Source organism: Artemia franciscana, chromosome 14, assembly GCF_032884065.1.
Source record: "Artemia franciscana chromosome 14, ASM3288406v1, whole genome shotgun sequence".
In the NCBI taxonomy this organism is placed as follows: domain Eukaryota; kingdom Metazoa; phylum Arthropoda; class Branchiopoda; order Anostraca; family Artemiidae; genus Artemia; species Artemia franciscana.
Genome location: NC_088876.1, coordinates 15,443,909 through 15,465,808, shown reverse-complemented (window position 1 = coordinate 15,465,808; position 21,900 = coordinate 15,443,909). Strand labels below are relative to the sequence as shown.

The 21,900-nt window shown below is 36.2% G+C and overlaps 1 protein-coding gene across 2 annotated transcripts in view; it reads left to right on the top strand.

Moving 5' to 3' along the window:
* Positions 1-21,900, top strand: part of LOC136035376 (protein phosphatase 1H-like) — a 76,929-nt gene that overhangs the window by 22,043 nt on the left and 32,986 nt on the right. The window contains exons 4-7 of one of the 2 annotated variants that reach the window (XM_065717141.1): positions 497-659; positions 2,899-3,083; positions 8,286-8,468; positions 10,896-11,155. In XM_065717141.1, coding sequence (XP_065573213.1) covers positions 497-659; positions 2,899-3,083; positions 8,286-8,468; positions 10,896-11,155 — 791 coding nt within the window. Of the gene's footprint in view, positions 1-496; positions 660-2,898; positions 3,084-8,285; positions 8,469-10,895; positions 11,168-21,900 lie in introns of both variants that reach the window. The other variant, XM_065717140.1, reaches the window with a different exon arrangement.

Sequence of the window (21,900 nt, the reverse complement as noted above, 5' to 3'; positions counted from 1 at the left end):
TTTTTTATTATGTTGCCATGATTAGCTACTGTGGTCTCAGAAATTATCTATGATAATTTTTGTGTGTGTAGAATATAGCTAGTTGCTGATACCTTTTTTCTTTCTTCGTTTTAGATTTACTAATGTTCAAGATCTATTTCTTCTGCCGTTACAAGGCTTGGATTCGTTTCAAATTTGTAATTAAAACTCTACCTCTAGTAAGCTTGATACAGTTCTGAAATTTACCTCTATGATGTGCATTATCTGAATGCTTACTCATTCCAGAGAAAAGGTGGAGCCATAATTTGCATGGACACCCCCGGAATCTCTTTTTATGGGGAATATCTTTTTTATGTTCCTGGGTTCCTTACTTCTCGCGAATTATCGGTCGTGTAAGGGAGGAGGAGGTGGTTGTGACCCACTTCTACTGTAGTCCCGTGCCAACATATCTTAAATGTATCTAAGATTGTTCTATGTTTGGCTCGGTATGGCTAAATATAATCTTTTTTTTTTTCAGGAAAAATTAGTCGATATTATAGATCACTTGATGCCAGAAAACGAATTAGAAACTGTGCCTGGTAAGCCTGTGAAGATGTTTATACCAGCTAAAGATCTCGGTTTTCAGAGTTTAGTTGTTGGCGCCTTAGAAGCTGCCTTTTGGGAAATGGATAAATTGATCGGTAGGTGAGCAATTGGCATAAAAAGAATATCTTTGTTCTAATCAGAAAAAAAATTGATTTTCGTGGTTAGTTTTTTCCATCTCAAAAACTTCAAGAGTCAACCCATTTTGTTCCTGAACAGGAATATTTCACTTCAGAATTTGACAAAACAAATTGTGCAAAAGAGAATGCGATGAATAGTTTCGTTAAAATACTTAGTGTCAAGTGTTAGTGATTCTTGGAACTCGATTTCTTAGGCTTAGGAGGACGGTTAAAAAACCAACGAATTAAATGTGTTAAAAACTGATCTGTAGTCCTTAAAGCCAAATTGACTTGTTTTTTTCCGTGAACTGTGAAATTTCTATGATCACCACGACAAAACTGGACATGTCTCATCTTGGGTGTGGTAATCTGAAAGGCGTTTTGTGGCACCGAACATGCAAAATGTTTGGTGCTCAAGATACGAAGTGATTTTAAACTAGGCTAAATATGTCGTTTCTCCTTTTTTTCGCTTGCAGAATAAATTAGTGAATGGAGCTTTTGATCATAAAACTGATTTGTGTCATTTCTTGAAGACTACAAAAATAGTTCATGATCTGATAGCCGTTCGTTATTAAAGTAAAAACCCAGAGCTTCTTCTACTTTAATCTTTATTGAATCGCAACACCCAATCTGATGTACTCTACATGGTGGGAATAATATCCAAAGCTACTGGCCTTGAGCCTGTACATTTTAGTGCCTTTGGCAGTTTGTTTGTGCAGACATGTTCAACAGAGCTGAATTTTTTAGACGTTTGAAATCTTGTGGATCTACCGGAGGATCCTCAGATTTTATGTAATGCTGCTTAAATACCTATGTGTATAGTGAATTCGTAACTTATGCAGGTTTTTTTTTTATGTCTCAGCGTTGCTAAATATCTAGTTAAACCGAATTTTAGTTTTTAGGGCAGAAACATAACTAGAAGATTGTCTTCTTAAACACTGAAAATGCTGAACCGTGTAAAACTTTGCGCTATGGATAAAAAAGGATATAAACACAAAAAGCATCATATAACCATCCCAATTTTTTTTTTAATTTCATCCTCAGCTAGAGACTTCGAGTTTTGGAATGCTATTAATTTGTTTGCTTGTTTTTTTTGGTTTCTTCTTTCCTACAAGTTTTTTTTTGTAAACTATTTCTATTACCTTCTTTTTTGTTTTTTTCGAATGTAAAACTATTGCTCATGACTCGACGAGCTTGAAATCATTCATCAAAGTCACAACTAAGGGTATTAATAGCTGTCACTTAAATATAGCGACATTTTAGACCTCCTGCACAAGGATTACCTCAGTAATGCTAATGAAATCGAACGATGTTCAAAGTTGCCACCAAGAGAAAACCAAATCCCCGAAAAGTCAATCAAAACGTCGAGTCATCAAAATCTACATTGGGACAAACTTTGGTTTTGTATAGGTTTTGTATTACTGTATAGTGTGTAATTGTAAAACAGGGGTCTATCGCGGCTGAGTTGGAACTGTAAAATTCACCCACCTCTGCCAACGAGAGCTGACAGGGAAATAAAAAAATTCGGTCCGAAGTTGGTTTGGTGGCATTTATTATATTAAGACCATGTTAAAGTGCGATTTTCATTTCAGACCCTCATAATAAATGCAAAATCTTTTCCTGGCCATTTATCTCAATCTTTCCTTAAGTGCTTTATTTTATAAATTTTGAGAGTAATCTTCTCCTATTCTTTGTTTTGTTGTTACTATTGTTGTTTAATGTTCAATCGACCTACTCTGTCAAATGGCATTAAGCAAGGCGGCATATTAACCAATCACTGCGTTTAAACTTGGTTAACTCAGTATCTTATCAGCACAGCATGATTTTACTCACTTTCTTTTTTCGTTATAGTCTCTTATTATAACTTTAATACCATCGACTCTATTTACTTTTTGTTAAGGGGTCTCTAATTTCAATCAGCATTCGATTTATGAAAGTTAATTAAGGGGGCCGTGGGGGGAGATGAATTTTTTGAAAAGTATTGGCCTATGTAGATCACTTTTATGCACCGGAAAATGGTAGTAAGCTGATTTTCAGAGAAGTTATAATGCCATTTTTGAGATATATATATATATATATATATATATATATATATATATATATATATATATATATTTATATATATATATATATATATATATATTTACAGTTATTGCTCCTTTAATAAGATAAATAATACAGTCATCATCTTATACACTCACTTTTTTCTTTATTTCAGAGGAAGATCGTTTTCGCTACAAAATAACTGGTGGTTGTACAGCTCTTGTAGCGTTATTCATTTTGGGAAAGTTATTTGTTGCCAATGCTGGTGACTGCAGAGCTGTATGGTGCCGAGAGACTGGGGCTGTGGATATGTCTAATGACTTTACACCGGAAACAGAAAGAAGGCGAATTAGAAAGCTGGTATTAATTTATATTTTGTCTTCTTTTGCCGCTTCGGAGGTGTAGCTAGATTTTTTCTTTAAGTGAAGGTTGAAGCCAGGATCCAACTTTAGGGAGTACAGAGGGGAGTGGGCAAATTAGGAAACCTTTTTGTCATCCCATTTTTAGTGAACCATACATTCAGGTTTCGCGCACTTCGTCTCGCAGTTTGTCGCTTTGTTGTTATTTTTATTTTATTTTAGAAATCGTATAAATTTTCCTACCTCCTATCTAATTAGATACACTAAACCCATGTAGACTTTATTGCCCATGTAGGCAATAAACCTTTCAGTGATGTCAGGGTGTTTAGATCTACTCAGTAGACTCTCTTCCTGCATTTTGTCTTACATTTGTCTTACATTTACTATATTGCTGTTTATCTTTCTAGACATTAATGACATCTGTCGTTTATGTTTTTAGATGTTTATAGTAATCAACTTCATTCCTCTCCTCAGATATAGATAGTGATAAGATTCTTTCTTCTGCGACCGTTATATTGATTTTTTTCTATAGAGTCTTAAGTTGTTTTTTTTTATCTTTCATCCGCAATCGCTGGAATTTATGAAGGAGAAATGTAAGCTTAGATGTCAAAGACATAGCTTTCAGGTAGAGGAAAACATAGATGCACTATCAAATTGACTAGGTTTTGCCTATTCAATCTACCTAGTAAAATTGATTGGTCAATTTTATCTAGTCAAACTGACTAAGTTGACAAAACATAGCAACAAAGCTGTAAAAATTCCTTTAAGGAACTATATCAGTGACTATTGATTAATTATTGACAGATATGAAAGTTTCTACCTTTCTTATTAAGTATTTTCCCTCCAATAAAAATTGGTGGTTCCTATATTGGAACCACCTCCAGATTCTCACGCTTAAAGTTTGTATTCATATAGATTTTTACTTTACCACCATTAATGGGAAGGTTAAATTCTCCTACATTTAGACTATGTAAACGATTTGAATGTCTTAGATAAAAATGTTACCCAGATGGAGGAATTTTTGGAGATTTTGAGAGTTCAGGGTGCTTGAATTAGTTTGAACGTCAATATCCAGAAGACTAAGTTGGACAGACCGAGAATAACTAAGGGTGGAAAATAATGTTTGATCACTAGAAAATCGATCAAGTGAATAACTTCACTTACCTAGGTGTTATAATAACAAAGGTGGCGGATGTAATGAAGATTTAAATAGTAGAATAGTAAAGACGCAGGTTGTTTTTACTGCAGTTGAGAAGATAAGTTGGAAGATAAGATAAGACAAGTTGGAAGATAAGAACATAATGTTTGGAAGATAAGCTGGTGAACTAAGATTATGATATTGGAGCCCATGGAAATGACACTGGTCAGATATGACTCTGAAACGTGGGCGCTTTGAAAGGTTGATGAAAATTTGTTATACGTTATCCAGAGGCATTGTCTAAGAATAGTATTAGGAACTTTATTGACTGATCCTTTATTAAATACTGAGCTGTACGAAATATGCGTTTCATCCCACTTTTTAAGACTGTAATGAAGGAATGGTTACGATGGTTGGGCTGCGTTTAACTAGTGAAGGATGTTTGCTTTTTGGCCATCCATCTGAGAGGGCCGAACTAAAAGCAGGTCGTCCCCTAATAGGGTGGTAAGCAGCTGTAAGGAGGAATTTGAATGGAATTTGTACTTATGACAGAGGTTAAAGATTGACTGTAGATTTCTCTTTCTCCACGTCAATGTTTGAATCCTTGGCAACAATCTGTATAGTTGCAGAAAACATCTTTAATGAGTCGAAGCACAAATTGCTCTCGTTTAGCCAATTTAACTTTCTTACTCAAGTCCCATCCATCCTCATGGGACGTTTTTGGGCACCTCCTTTCGATATATCATATCGTACTTAGTACGCTGCTCTGTCAGGTGCAGTTACGGGTAGTGAGATGATATGCTACCGATTAAAGTGGTCAATCCACTTCTTGCGAGGTTTTTCCTGTGGTCGGCTTCCTTCAACAATCCCATCGAGCGACATATTGGGTAGGTGAGTATGATTTGTTATCTTGACTTGCCCGAAACAGTGCAGTCGCTGTCTTCTAACTCTTTTTAGGATAGTGCCTGGTGACTTGAGTCTTCTTTGAGCTTCTTTATTTATAACACGGTCTTTGTAGTTAATCTTTGCTATTTGGCGCAGGCATCTCATATCGAGATACGCTCGTTTTCAGCTTCCACTGCCCATCATTCACACCCATAGAGAGCAATGGGTATCACCAGGCTGTTAAAAGGACGAATTTTCAGATAGTTTGAAAGGTGACTGGGTTTCCTTAAAGCAGTGTGGCAATTATTCGCTGTTAATAGACTTCTGAGGCAAAGGAATCAATTGGCCATTTCCACTTGCGCAGCATCAGTGATTATTGAGGGGGACTGCGGATTTAAAGTCTCTTGAGCTAGCTGATCAATATCATCAACGTTCACCAGTTTCTCAACTGGAATCTTACCTATTTTTACCCCATACTTGGTGGGTATCAGGAGGTGAGGATGTATCCCTAATCAACTCCAGAAGTTTTCGAGAATTCATCTAAGAGTCCCTTAGTAGTCAGTATTTGGCCTTTGGACAGGTTGTACACGTGCCTAATGATTCTGATTTCGTCTCGAATATTGTAGTGTTTTCAGCATGCAGCAAAAATTTCCTATGTATAAGGTCAAAGGCCTGGCGAAAGTCAATAAATAGTTGGTAGACCGTTCTATTAAACTAAATGCATCGTATAATCTGACGCACAGTAAAAAATTTGGTCCATAATTTGTCGTCTTGGTCGGAAGCCAGCCTGATATTCGCCAATAACATCTGTGGTGATAGCTTGCATTCTACGGGGGAGAATCTTCGTCAGAATTTAGATTTGCTGGCTTGCCAGGCTAATAGGCCGGTAATTTTCACATTCAAATTCTAATTCAATTCACTTTTTTCAAAAAACATGCGACGGACAGAGCCTGCTCGTTATGAGCCTAGTTTTGTTTAATTTATCATCAGATGAATTAGTTGAGTTTCAAGCTGAGTTTCATTGTCCTTGTACAACATCTCAGGGATGTTGTTTCCGGACTTCCCGCTCAACTTTTCTTTTTATATATTTGTTGGTGTCGTGGCTGCTTTTGTCAGATTTGTTTTTGTACAGTTGTTTCTGCTCGCGCGGTCGTATTATGTCCTCGGTAATTTAAGGTTTTTCGTCTTTAGCCTTTCTCCCATTACAGTCTCTAATATTGCAGAGGTGGCACGTTCAGCTAAGCTGTTATTCTCGTCAGGAGTTTTGAGGGGAATGAATATACTCAGGATGTCCTCTATTTTTGTAAAAAGACGGGCTTTTTTAAGTATCTTTTTTGGTGGGGTCTTGGAAAAGTTCAGTTCGGAATCAGAGAATTTGTTTCATCTTGGGGAGCCGTTTTAGCCTTAGGTTGAGTTGAGACATCAGCATGTGGTCCGAGTCAGAATCTCCGTTCTTAATGACTTCCATCGTCTGGATATCAGTATATAATAGATTATGTTTTCAGTCACTCCATCGAGTGATCTCCATCTAACCTTTCGTCGGTGTCTGTGTTTGAAAATAGTGTTGGTGATATATACTTTATTCTCTTTGCCGGAGTCGATGAGCCGTTCTCCCCTTGGATTAATATGCATATATCCATGTGGACCTATGACATCATTCCGATGAGCATGACCCATAATTACGTTGAATTCGCCCTTGACAATGAGTTTATCGTTTTTCGGTATTTGGTCAGTGACACTCTGTAACTGGAAGTAGAATTGATCACAATCCTCATCATTTTGAGCAGAATTCGGAGTGTATATCTGGATGGCTCTGAGATTTTAATAGTTCATTTCAGATGAATGGTCGTGAAGCTTTCCGATACAGGAGTGAGCTTGATCAGTGACCTTTTAGCAACCGTAGAGAGAATGAAGCCGACACCTTGTCGGAGAACGTTGTTAATACCTCCTTACAATAGAAAGTGGTTTACAGGATATTTTCTTCTGTATTCGAAGGAGTTGCGTCTCAGCCAGGTCGACTACATTCCATTTGTATCTAATGGTTTTTTTCAATAAAAGATCGATTCTTCAAGGTTTAGTTGTCGAGCATGCTAATATTGAAAAAAATTTTCCTCAATATTAAAGTGTCTTTCCGTGTATGAGTCGTCCTATGATATTCGTTGGCTTCACCGTGTAGCAAATTTCGTATTATTCTAGCAATACTCGTCTGTTACCCCGGACGCACTAATAAATTTGCCATCATTCCAACAAGGGTCGTCGGTTACACCAACCGAGGTAGCAATATGATCTTTCGAGTCTTTTGTCATATTTCATGTTTGAAAGGAGAAGGTGTTTTGGCTTATTTGTTGACGGCGGTGAGCCAATTCTCACCGTCAACTTGCAGAGGCCGTTGTCCATATCGAATCTTCCGCCCTTTCGCAGTCGTCCCTTTGTAGAAGATCTTTCTACAATAGCATCCTACTGTACCATACAACTTAACCCATTGCTAGGACAAGGTTCGCAGCTGACTGGACGTGTCCATACGCCTGTGGGGCCTCCTCAGTCCGCATCAGAGGGCCCTTCTACCTCCCACGCCTGTATTTATCACCCCCAGGCGAGGATTGCCCAGTTATAATTATTGACCCCCTGGGATTGCGTCCTTTTTTGGGTCGATCCTTCTTTCACGGAGAGGCACCCTACATATTTGAAGGGTGCTCCTCTGTCGTCCCTTTGAAGACGTGTAGAGTGCCCCTGTGTAGGCCCCTACCAAGAGGGTAGTTAATCTAGAAGTAAAATAAATAGTAGTGAAACCTCAGGCTACACACTATTGGGATAGGAATATTTGAATTAAAGTATAATGTCTATTCTGTCTTATTGTAATAAATGCTCCAGGACAGTGAAATTACTGAAAAAATCGCATTTTTATGCATGACTTGTTTGAATTTCTTTCGTCTTTTCCTTTTTAATAGTATTGTGTTGCACTTTTTTCTTCTCTTTATGCTAGTTTCCTGTCTATTTAAACTGTTTATTCCAGTGTTTTTCTTGTTCCTGTTTCTTACTTTCTCTAAAAGCTTATGGACGTGAAGCTAAAATGTTGTGGCTTTTATTAATATAAATATTTTTTTTTATATTTTTGACTGTCCTAATTAAAAATTTTACCCTTTATTGTATGTTTTCTAATCACCAGCTATATTCTTATAGGCAGCGTTAAAGCCAGAATTGCTTGGTGCTAGTTTTACAGCTTTAGATTACTTACGTCGGCCTACAAAAAACGACATTGGGCAGAGGATGCTTTACAGAGAGCCATACATGACAGGATGGGCCTATAAAACTATCGCTGAAGATGATCTCAAGGTTCCAGTTGTCTTTGGTGACGGGAAAAGAGTGAGTATTCTATTTTTTTTCATTTGGGCTGGTTGATCATCTCCCAAAAAGATTTAGGCTATAGCCCCCCCTTCCTGCCTGAATAACGGTTTGGCAGTTATGTTGACAATATGAATTGTTGACGGTTGCCTAACCAACTTTCAGATTTACAAAAAAAAACGTTGAGGATGTTCGTTGTATTCTTCTCTAAATCTGAAAGAATTAAGCTAAATACCTTTATGAACCATACTGGTGAAATAAACTGCCCTTGTGCTAAACATTAAAAAGAAAAAATACTGAATGGTTCAGTTATAATCGATGAAAAGAGAATGAATGTATATCTTTCTTCTCTCAGATCGATGAAATCTGAAGTGAAAGTGCGCTATGTTTATTGGAGGGTTTGTCTATAGAGGCTAGATAATCCCAAATTTCATGAAGAAAAACTTTTTTTTTTACTTTTTTTCTATATATTACGATACCTTAACCGATTTGACTGAACTATGACTGATACTTTTTAGTACTTGCACTTTTAAGTAAAAAAGGAGCAACCAGCATTCTATTATTAATACCTCCCCAACGTAAGCAAGACTTAGCAGCTTGCTTGTTCGTCATGAGCACTTCTCCCTGCCTATGTTTTTTTTTGTGAAAAAACTGAATTTAGCTATGCTACGATAGTTTTTAAATATACCGATCTCTCTCTCTCTCTCTATGTACCTCATCTTGGTTCCTGAGTAAATAAGTTCTCTTTCACCTAATTTTTTTTGTCCTACTCCTGGGATACTAGTTTATGAAACTCCTAATAAATCCAGTTCAAGACGTCTGAATTCGTCAGTCAAAATGTCAATACTATAAATGTATTTTAAAGTTTTAACATTCCAAGTTGCAAATTTTCAGATTTTTTAAATCATTGAAATTATTATGACTCACGAAAAGCAGCTCCAACCTCCTTAAATCAGCCGTATAACTAGAAAATGTAAATCGGCTCGTTTTGTTGGGGGTAATAGAAATTGAATCGAATCAAATGGTCTTTATTCATTGGCTGATTATTATCTAAGTTTTTATGCTGATTTAATGCAAAACTATTTCCCCTCTCCCTTCTAAAAAACAATCATTTAAGCCTACATAATGTACATTTGGAGCTAGCAAAGCTTTCCATACCCTGGGCCCGAACACACTTTAATTTCATGGCTACAGCCATAACTGGAACATAGCTCAGAGAAAACCATATAGATTCATTTCTGAAAGTTTATTTCAATTTGAAATAAGCTCTGAGGATAGTCAAATGGGTAATCTTCTCGTGTTTTCTATAAATTTATTAGCTGAGACTTAACCATTCAGTGCTGTCTCCAGGTATCATAATTGATACCTTTACTATTGTGTTCCAGCCTCCGCCCTCCTAAAGCCAGAGTATGGCCTTGGGCAATATACAAAACTTAGATGATTTTATTGGTTTGCATCATTTGGGGGGAGGGGTATTTCTCTTTTACAGTTGGCTTATATTGCCAAATAATAACAACAAAAAAACAGAATAAATCACCGGTATTTTGTATACAGTCTCCCTGCAGGTGTTAGGGGAGGGCACAATACACGGTGGCAATTATAATATTTGAAAAGAGTTTTGGATTGTAATATGTTTATCTTTGAACTAGCAAAATAAATAGAACGTTCGACAAATTTTCAGCCAGAACCTTCATGATAAAAATTTTAAGAAGCTTGATTTTACTTAAAGCTTAAAGATGTCGTCTGGTCAGATCTCATCTCATTAGGTATCATCTTAAGTTTAGCGCATTGCAATATAAGTTGGAAACAGCGAGTGAAGCTCAAAGCAAATTTTGAGCTGAATAATCAACACTAGCTCAAACTTATTCATAGTCCAGGGGTTGAGTAAAGTCAAACAGGGATTGATTTGAACGGGAGTGGAGGTTCGCATGGGTTGAGCTAAACAGGTGTCGAGTTGAACGAGGGTTCAAAGAAATAAGTTTGGTTGAACTGCGCTCAGTTAAGCGAGGGTTGAGTCAGACGCACACCTCTAATTATAGGAGATGCCACCTTTGAAACGTTAGATGTGTTCTCCTTCGCCCTCCGATGGCCAACGGTCTGATACGTTCATCCCAGAAAAAAAGAAATTATAATAAAAGCAACAGAAATTGAATAACTAAACATCATTGAAATTAATTGAGGCGGTTCTGGTGATTCCAAAAAATCTGTTCTCTGCTATTTACTTTAATATGTGTTCTGTCGGATTTAAAGGTGCGATTTGTATTGAGGGTATTTTTCAACTTTAAAGGGTAATTCTGATCTCGAGAAGATCAAACGTGTAAAACGTGTATGGCAAAGGGGATTTTCAGCTTTGTGTTAATTTGGAATTTTCAATTTTGCTTTTTATTAGAAATATGCCAACTTTTGCAAAAAGTTTTTTTATTTTTTTATTATGATTTCTTTTTTCAGAGCAGAGTACTTGCCACTATTGGGGTTACAAGGGGTTTTGGTGACCACGATCTCAAGGCTCAACTCGGTGGAGTTCCTATTAAACCCTTCCTGACGTCTCAGCCTGAAGTTCGGATTCTGGATCTCGAGCAAGAATCCATTACCGAACTAGATGTTCTTGTAATGGGCTCTGATGGTCTTTGGGATGTGACAAGCAGCGATATTGCGGCAAAAGTTGTCTTGTCTTCGATTCAGGGTTTCCTTCCTGAAGATGATTCTAGGTATAAATACAGGTAAATTTTCAATACCTTTGGTAGTAAAATGACACAATTCCTTATTGCGTAGTTAACGTAAATTGAGAGCAAGAGAGGGAAAGAAGGTGGAGTCGCTTTTAGTAATGGGGATACGCCACCGAATTTTCTAGGGAATCAGGATTGTTTTATAGTATTTGGCGCCTGATGCTCTAACTGAAGGTTTTTCTAGACCTATATATATATATATATATATATATATATATATATATATATATATATATATATATATATATATATATATAAATATCTATATATATAAAAATAAGTTGTCTGTCTGTGGATCTTTGGATCAGGTGACGTCATGTTTCTGTGTCGGCTGACGTCATGAAATTAGTTGTCGTCATTTTTGCTTTGACGGTGACGTCATTCAAGATATTTAAGACATTTGTTCACGGAAAAATGTTTAATTGTAAAATGAGGGGACGCCGGGGGCACAGGCGGGATATATAAATGACGACCGGGACACAGGGATTGTTCGAATAGAAATTACAGACCGGGACACCGGGACACAAATGACGACCGGGACACAGGGAATATAAATGACGACCGGGACACTCAAAGAGAAATTACAAACTGGGACACCGGGACACAAATGACGACCGGGACACAGGGAATGTAAATGACGACCGGACACAGGGAATGTAAATGACGACCGGGACACAGGGAATGTAAATGACGACCGGGACACAGGGACACATCGTTAGAATAATGAGGTATAGATTTGAATACGGATTGTTTTTCCCATGGACAATTATATGTTGCATGTTCAAGAGTCAGTAAACCTGACAATCTATTTATATGCACAGACAATGGGACAGCGAAGAATGTTGTATATTAGCATGTTTTACGTAGTTAAAAACATATATTTATGTCTATCTCTATTCACAGGTGGGACACAGGGACACAACTACAATGGCGCGTAACTAATATGGCGCGTAACGACTTACGCGCGCGGGGGGGCTTGGGGGGCGCGAAGCGCCCCACCAACTAGGTGTTGGGGTGGCGCGAAGCGCCACCCCAACAGCTAGTATATATATATATATATATATATATATATATATATATATATATATATATATATATATATATATATATATATATATATATATATATATATATATATATATATATATATATATGCACTTTACTGGAAAAAAAAAATCGTGGATTGTCAGTTTAATTGACATTTATTCCTTAAGGTTTTGATATTTTTTTATTTATGAAAGTAAGAAAGGTGAAAATATTACGAATGTTTTTTTTTTTTTTCAGTAAAGTGTAAGTTGTGTTCTTGTCTTGAGAAGGCATGGGGGTTATAAGCCCTACTCGTGTTAATTTCTGCTCATTTTAATTTTGACCTTGCTATTTATTCAAATTTCTGTTCGTTTTGAGTTTCGTTTATTTATTGACAGTTTTTTGGGGTAGTTTTACGTTTTGAAGATTATTTGACTTTATTTTTGCTCATTCTTGGCTTAATGGAGCTCTTTACTTTTCTTTGAAGATCTTGTCTTGTGGAAAAAGTTTTTTAAATTAATTTCTGTTGCTTTTTATTGACATAGTCTTTTTCATGGAAAAAATAATATGTTATATCTTTTCACCTTTTTCTATAAGAATCCAAAGTATAGGTTGCTATTTGTATGTTGGAGAAACTTTTTCAACAATTTTTAATCCTGACACAAACAGTATTTTTAATTTAATTTTATAGCTTCGGAAATTTACCTGAAAAATAAAACTTAATATAATTCCCAAAAGATTCTATCTATGCTCTTTGACAACCTGGATACATTTACAGTCTTTTTATTTATTTAAATTGAAAGTGCAGAAGTAGTTATAGTAATATCCCCAAAAGTTTCAACTTAATACCCAAGTCGTTCTCGGTATGTTGCTGAGGTGTCTTATTGGCAACCATAAACACAATGCCTTTTGATTTATTTTACCGCATTATTTAGTTTTAAAGCATCATGGGCCAATCGCATAATTGTGGGGGGTTGACATGCCTAATATCCCTAAAGATACAGTTGCTGGACCGTTCTACTATACTGAACAAATGGCTGTCTCAAAATTTTGACTGGATGCGTTTGGAAAATGAATGGGCTTGAGAGAAGGGCTGCTTGCCCTCCAATCTCGCGTTACTCTTAAAAAGAGGACCAAACACTCACGCTGGAATTGGAGTACAGGGGGAGGACTTCCCCTTTCATATATCTTGTAGAAACATTTTAAACTAGTAAAAACAAAGTGAAAACATTTCAAATATATTTTATTTCAGTAAAGTGCAAATTATGTTCTAGTCTTGAGAAGGCATGGGGATTGTCAACGCTACTCATGCTAATTTTTGCTCGTTTTGGGTTTGACTTGGTTATTTATGGTATGATTGAAATGAACAAAATACGCTTAAAATGTTTTAACTGTTTTTACTTTAATAAAAAAGATTATTAAAACTTTAAAGGAATATATATCAGTATATGAAGCTTATACCAAACTGACAATCCACTGGCATTTTTTTCAGTAAAGTGCAAATTTTGTTCTGGTCTTGAGAAGGTATGGGTGTCGTCAAAAACATAATTTCCAGACCTTTCAACTACGCTGAGCAAAATGACTATCGTCAAATTTTGATCAGATGTGTTTTAGGGATTGATGGGCCTGTGGGGGCTTGCTTCCCTCCAATCATTTTAACTAATAAAAAGGGTAGTATCCCTTTCAATCTCCAATTGAATGAGCCTTTTTCGAAGTTCTACGACAACGAGTTGCCATCTCAAAATTTCTATGAGATACATTTTTTGGGGGGAAGGGGGTTATTCACCCTCCGATCATTCTGAATCTTAAAAAGCGCAATAAAACTTCTGATTACCAATCCAATGAACCCCCTTCCGAAGTCTTTACAATCACCCTTCCTATATATGCCTTATATGCCCCCAGGGCATATATTTTAACCCTTGCTTTGAGGGCTCTAGGGGGGGGGGTGCCATCCTCAGATATAATTTCCGGACCTTTCAATTTCGTTGAACGAAATGGCTGTCTCAAAATTTTGATAGGATGTGTTTGGGGAAATGGTTGGTTTGGGAGGCGGGTTAGTTGCCCTCCAATCACTTTCGACTATTAGAAAGGGCACTGGCCCTATCAATTTCCAAACAAATGAGCTGTTTTCAAAGTTTCTACGACAATAAATGACCATCTCAAAATTTCTATCAGACATATTTCGGGAAAATACGAAGTGTGTGGGGGTATCCACCCTTTGATCACTCTGAATCTCAAAAACTGCACTAGAACTTCTGATTACCAGTCCAATGAACCCCCTTCGAAGTATTTACAATCACCCTTTCTATATATATACCTTATGTGCCCCGAGTTTATATATAGACATATCTATTATATCTATTATCTAAATCTATCATCTATAATAAATAGACGTATCTATTAACAAATGAAATAAAATCATCTTTATACAATCCCAATAATTGGAGGGCGGGGGAAAGAAAAGTTTAAGAAGTGGAGTGATCTCTTATAGGAACAGACTTGGAAATTTCATTCATCTAAAACAAGCATTTGATATCTGACTTGTCAATATTGTTTTTTTTTTTTTAGTATCTGGCTGAAATATTGATGTTTTTTTTTTTTTTTTAATATTGCCAGGTCATAAAAATGACATTTTTAGCACATGAATTGTCCTTGTAAACAGATTTATAAAAAGATGAACAAGGCATAGTTATATAATAAATTTTTTTAAGGAACTAAATGACTTCTTCTCATGTTTATCCGATATCAGAATGGATGACTCGAAAAATCGTCTTTACAATTTCTATTTATTCCGTCTACCATACACAGCACTAGCTATATTGCCATAGATGCACATAGGTCCGCCTCTAGGAGTGGGAGGGGCAGAGGGTCTGTCCTGAAGATCGAGCGTCTCTTTTTCTTTTAATAATGTTTTTGTCTGAAATATTTCTTAAACCTTTTCTTTTTGTTTAAATAAAACAAACTTATTTTGAAATCTTAACATAGATGGCGCATTAATACAGATACTTTTCCGTAATAATCTTAGCTCTCTTTGCCGATGTCATAGGCCTGAACTAGACGGAAACATGGTAACAAAAATGTTACCACTAAATTCTGTAACATGTCTTAATTATAGTAAATGGTGTAGTTATCAGTTAAACCCCTTTTTATGTATTTTACAGCCTTTGTTTTGAATCCATCAGACAACACAAAATGCATTAAATATCAATGTTAAGTTTTTGATAAATGAAACTAATACACATATTTTAAAGGTCTTGGATATTAGATAGTACCATTTATTTAAGCCTGGATTATCATAGATTACAATTCTATAAAACTAATAGATTGCTGTTACGATTAAGCCAAAAACATATTTTTCAAAGACTTGTATTTATTAGTACCGCTTTGTTAAAGGGCACATTTATCAATAAAACCGTTGTTGACTGGATTTGGAGGTATGTTTTACCCATAAAAGTATATTTGAAACGGATTTCTGCGCTTAAGCACTACTGCACTTGAAACATTTCTAAGCACTTTTCAACTAATTTCCAACAATTTGATATTTCTAAATGCTTTCTAGCTTATTTGAAACTAACTACAAATGTTTCAAATTTAAATTTTTAGTTACATCCATGAAAGTATGTAATTGTGAGATAGATGTATCAGAATTTGTTTCACTGATTTGTTTTTATTACATAAAAAGGCATTTCCATCGAATTTGATTTCGACTGCAGAACTTGGAGTCAGTGAGACTAGAGAAAAGGGTTGAAAATTAATCACAAGCTCCGGAGACAGACCCACAGATAAACTCCGATTCGAAAAGAAATTCAATGTTGGTACTAATATACATAATCATTGATCCTGGTAATGAACGACGGTCGACATAAATATGTTTGATGCTTTCGTACTTGCTTACTGGATGTCAATCTTCTTTCTTTTTGTATTTTATATTTACTAGTCCTAGGTTTTTACCTAGGTTTAACAAGGAAAGCACTTTTGTTTATTCATTACTTTTCATTATTTGTTTACTTTTCTTCAGTACTTTTGTTATTCCACGGCCTAGTGCTCTCTGTTTGAAGAATTTATTTTGATATTTTATGAGGTTTCGTCTGTGGATTTTTTGACAAAAAGAAGAAGAAGAAAAAGTAGATCCTCTCAATCTGTAAAATAGATGTGAAGTGATAAGAAACAACAATCTTCTCACGAATCCTAACTGAATGGACCATAATTGCCTTTTTTTATTTAACCACAGGACAAACCGCTATGAGATTGCGATGATTTTCCTGCCAGCAAAATGTAGGCAGAGCTTTTTAAGGTCAGAAATTAGGGACCATGGCAGGTTACGTCTCTGGTAACGATCTTGTTTATCAATGATTCAGCTGTTTGATAATAATAAGGAGCTTAAAGATGATTCCACATTCTGGCTGAAGGCATAGGTGATAGATTTCCGTACTGATGTAATTTCTATGCTATTGTAGAGATATGATAAGTGTCTGAATCTGAATGCTAGTTCGTTGAACAGTAAATAAAAATTGTAATTTTGAGAGGTATATAATGGATACTTCTTGATTCATTTGCTGTAACCTGGTAAAAGGCGAACCCCAGCCCATACTAACTAAAAGTTGAAAATAAATAATCAGAGTTTACTTCCCGAACGACCTTCGTACATTTCACACCAACCACAAATACCTAAGCAAATGTCTTTTGAGATATTTTCAACTAAAATGAGTATTTTCAATGCCCTGAAATACAATATCTCTGTCCTTAGATGCACTATTTTAAGAAAACGGTGACGAAAAAGCTTAGGAACTGCAAGCTTAGGAAAGCCTCAAAGTGAAATTCCTTTGTATATTTTATAAAGAAAAGATTAAAACACTGCGGAATCACAATGAAATATTCTCGTAAGGAGGTAGTTACAATTGGTGCTCTAACCTGGTTAGATACTCATAAAGTGCTGAAAATAATTTTTTTTCCTCACACGAAACAGAAACAACAGTAGTATATAGATTTCTTCGTAGAAACGACGTCTTTCTCAAGAAAATTGATAAACTGATGGTCAGAGATGTGATGAACACGGTAACGGGTAGGGGATAATCAAATCTGGAAAGTTCATAGAAGATTGATAGACATTGACCCTAGTATTATACTTGCATCACCTTTCTATTCACAGACTCATTGCAGTCAGGGAGCCATTCACGGAAAATGTGAGAGGAATGTTGTCAGTGAGCAGTAGAAAGTTTGACTAAAGAATATGGGGTAATCAAAAGTGCTGCTCAATAATATGGGAGGTGTTTACTCGGTTTGGATGTATTAGTCCGCGAGAAAAAAATTCTTGTGTCGTAAAAAAAGATTTGCGAAGATTTTCAACGTTCATGACACGGTCTATGGCTATTGATACTTCTGAGTGTCAGCCCCATTGATATGGTTAGGCTTATCACCAGTGACCTTGGAAATTTGCTAATCTGTCATTTTTGCTCGTCTAGGAAGCAAAAAAAAACCGCTTTAATATCAAAGTATTTGACGAGTAACGGATATTTCGGTGCTCTTGAGCTTGAAAAATAACACTCTGCACTTATTAATGGAAACATCTGCTCAAGAATTTACACAAATTAGCTTGAAGATAAATGTTTTTTTCATTTCATTCTTAAGCACAATTATTAATAGTAAGATAAAAAAAATCGGAATATTTTTCGAATGATTACCTGCTAATTACTTCGTATAATACACTGATTCAACGACACACTTTACATGGCACTGTTTTAGCATATCAAACGTTCCATCTGAGTCCCAATTATAGATGAAAAAATTCAAACATGACGGAACTAGAAGAATTAATCATATAGCATAGAAGAGGTGTCCTAAGATTTCCTACCGCAGCCACTCACTAAATCACAAGGTTAATTTCCCCTCCACGTGAATAATTTTTTTACGGCATATGAATTTGTATAATTTTTTTACGGCATATGAATTTGTATTACCCAGGGGATCTGCCATCTGACAATGGATTAAGGGCTGACAGAATTGGCGTAACTTCACTGTTCAGGAATGTCCAGCCAATCCGCGGCTTTGCTGTGTTTGGTTGCAAAAGATAAAATAAAAACAATGTCCCACGGGATGTGCTCGCAATTTGCATGATACAAATGAATGCAATGCTAGATGGCCGCACATATTTGAGCCCTTGAAAGCATAAAAACAATATATTTGGCAACCATCTCAGCCACCAATTTTCCATAATGGAAAAATTGTTATGAAAGCTCCACCCTTTCTTTTTACTGTCTCCTGAACATATGGGGTTTGAGGATGAACGGGAAGTCTGAAAATTGCCAGTTGTTCGTAAACAGCAAAAAGATAGCGGTTGGTGAATTGGGAGCCTACCGGTAAAGGGCGCATTACCTTATTACCTGGATTTTAGCCAACTACTTGACTAATCTAAGTTCCTGTATATATTTCAGCTTGGATTAGTCAACTGGCTGGCTAGTTGGTCATTTATCAGTGACATGGTTCTCTGTAGATCCCATTGCTTCGACTGAGTTGTTCTATTAAGCTAAACTTATGGAAAGCTGGTGGAACGGTCATTTCTGCATTGGGTAGATTTCTCTGCTTATTTATTTATTTCTAACTCTTCAGACAATACAAAAAAGTAAATTTAAAAGGTAAATGTATAGCAGTTCATATAACTGACTTTCCAATAAAGTGAACATACCACTCGGTGCCCTTTTTTTTATGCTCTTTAAAAATATAATAATTGCTTCTACCGTAAATTCAAATTTAAGCACTTTTTAACCTTACCTTATCTAACCTAACCTTATAATAAATCATTTTAGCACTGAGAAAATGTTGCATTATTTTTTCGAAAACAAGCGATAAGTCATACTTTAATTGAAAATTCGTCATGTTTACGAGCTCAAAAGGTACTTAAATTTGATCGAAGATGAGTTGGAAGGGGGGGGGGGTTGAGGAGGCAGGCAAAGTAGAAGACAAGACCAACGCAGCGAAAGACAAGTTGAGCTGTTAAGACAGGGGTGGTAATTTGAAGATTCGGGGGACCTCTAAGCACCGTACCCTGTAAAATCATCTTACGCGTCGAACTGTCATCGAACTGCTAGACAATCTCAATATTATAGCCATAATCTTCTATAAATGTCAGGGGGCTGGATTGTGCCTTCTGTAAAGGCATTGTTTTGGTCTTTGGCCCTTTTTATTATAAACCAAGCTCAGAACTTTGCACACTAGGTCCATGTCGTTTGCAAAGTTGACATCCAACAGATCTCTTTAAGCAAAATTAATGCCAAACGGTTGCTGAAGCAGCGTTTCATTGAGAGTATAGTCTGTGATGTAGTTGAAGAGTCCTGTTCCACACGAACCCAGCTTGCTGGAGGGGGAGTGGGGTGTCAGAGGAAGTTCTTTAAATGATACCCTCAAACCTTAGATATCGACATTTCTCTCCTGTGGTTGCCCTGACTCTTGTGATACTGTTTATGATAATTACGGCGAGATCAACCTTTTAAAATGCCGAGCAAAGCTAATTTATCACATATTCATCTGCCAGAGAAATATAAATTACTAGCTGTTGGGGTGGCGCTTCGCGCCACCCCAACACCTAGTTGGTGGGGGCGCCTCGCGCCCCCAAGCCCCCCCGCGCGCGTAAGTCGTTACGCGCCATATTATTTACGCGCCACTGTAGTTGTGTCCCTGTGTTCCACCTGTGAATAAGGATATATATATATATATATATATATATATATATATATATATATATATATATATATATATATATATATATATATATATATATATATATATATATATATATATATATATTTATATATATATATATATGTATTTTTAACTACGTAAAACTTGCGAATATACAACATTCTTGGCTGTCCCATTGTCTCATGCATATAAATAGATTGTCAGGTTTAAAGAGTCTTGAACATGCAACATATAATTGTCCATGGGAAAAACAATCTGTATTAAGATTTATACCTCATTATTCTAATGATTGCCCTTGAGCTTTGTTGATGATGATTGCTAATCGAACATTCCCTGTGTCCCCGTCGTCATTTATATACCTCCCTGTGCCCCCCGGCGTCCCCGTTGTTGTTGTTTTCCTGTGTCCCGGTCGTCATTAGTGTCCCGGTGTCCCAGTCTGTAATTTCTCTTTGAGTGTCGCGGTCGTCATTTATATTCCCGGTGTCCCGGTCGTCATTTTTGTCCCGGTCGTCATTTATATTCCCTATGTCCCGGTGTCCCGGTCGTCATTTGTGTCCCGATGTCCCGGTCTGTAATTTCGTCAGTCGATAAACATGACGTCAGTCGACACACAAACGTGACGTCACTCGACAGACACACAGACAACTTATTTATATATATATACTAGCTGTTGGGGTGGCGCTTCGCGCCACCCCAACACCTAGTTGGTGGGGGCGCTTCGCGCCCCCCAACCCCCCCGCGCGCGTAAGTCGTTACGCGCCATATTAGTTACGCGCCATTGTAGTTGTGTCCCTATGTCCCACCTGTGAATATAGATAGATATATATATATATATATATATATATATATATATATATATATATATATATATATATATATATATATATATATATAGATATATATTGTCTGTGCATATAAATAGATTTTCAGGTTTACCGACTCTTGAACATGCAACATATAATGGTCCATGGGAAAACAATCCGTATTCAGATCTATACCTCATGATTCTAATGATTGCCCTTGAGCTTTGTTGATGGTGATTGCTAATCGACCATTCCCTGAGTCGCCATCGTCATTTATATATCCCCCTGTGCACCCCGGCGTCCCCTTTGTAGTTATGTCCCTGTGTCCCGGTCGTCATTTATATTCCCTGTGTCCCGGTCGTCATTTGTGTCCCGGTGTTCCAGTCTGTGATTTCTCTTTGAGTGTCCCGGGCGTCATTTATATTCCTTGTGTCCCGGTGTCCCGGTCGTCATTTATATCCCCCTGTGCCCCCCGGCGTCCCCATTGTAGTTGTGTCCCTGTGTCCCGGTCGTCATTTATATTCCCTGTGTCCCGGTCGTCATTTGTATCCCGGTGTCCCGGTCTGTATATACATTCGTTTTTTAGTTTTGTTCTTCTCCTTTATTTTTTTCTTTTTTTCTTTAGTTTATTTAGATTTTTAGATTTTTTAGTTTTTTTATTAGTTTTTAGTTTTTTTGTAGTTTTTACCATTTTTTTAGTTTTTTTAGTTTTTTTTTTTTACTTATGTCCTGGTCGTCATTTATACTCCCTGTGTCCCGGTCGTCATTTGTGTCTCGGTGCTTTGTTGATTGCTAATTTATATTATATTTATATTTATATTTTTTATATTTATTAATATTTTTTAGTTTTTTTTTTCTCTTATTTTTCAGTTTTTTCCTTTTTTTTAGTTTTTTCTTTTTTAGTTTTTAGTTTTTTTTGTTTTTTACCTTTTTTTAGTTTTTTTAGTTTTTTAGCTTTTTTAGTTTTTTTATTAGTTTTTAGTTTTTTTTTTAGTTTTTGCCTTTTTTTAGTTTTTTCAGTTTTTTTTAGTTTTTTGTTTTTTACCTTTTTTTAGTTTTTTTTAGTTTTTTAGCTTTTTTAGTTTTTTTTCTTTTTAGTTTTTTTTGTAGTTTTTACCTTTTTTAGTTTTTTTTCTTCTTTTGTATTAGTGTGAAATAATTCAGACGTCATATGCGGACAAACACGACGTCACTCGACAGACA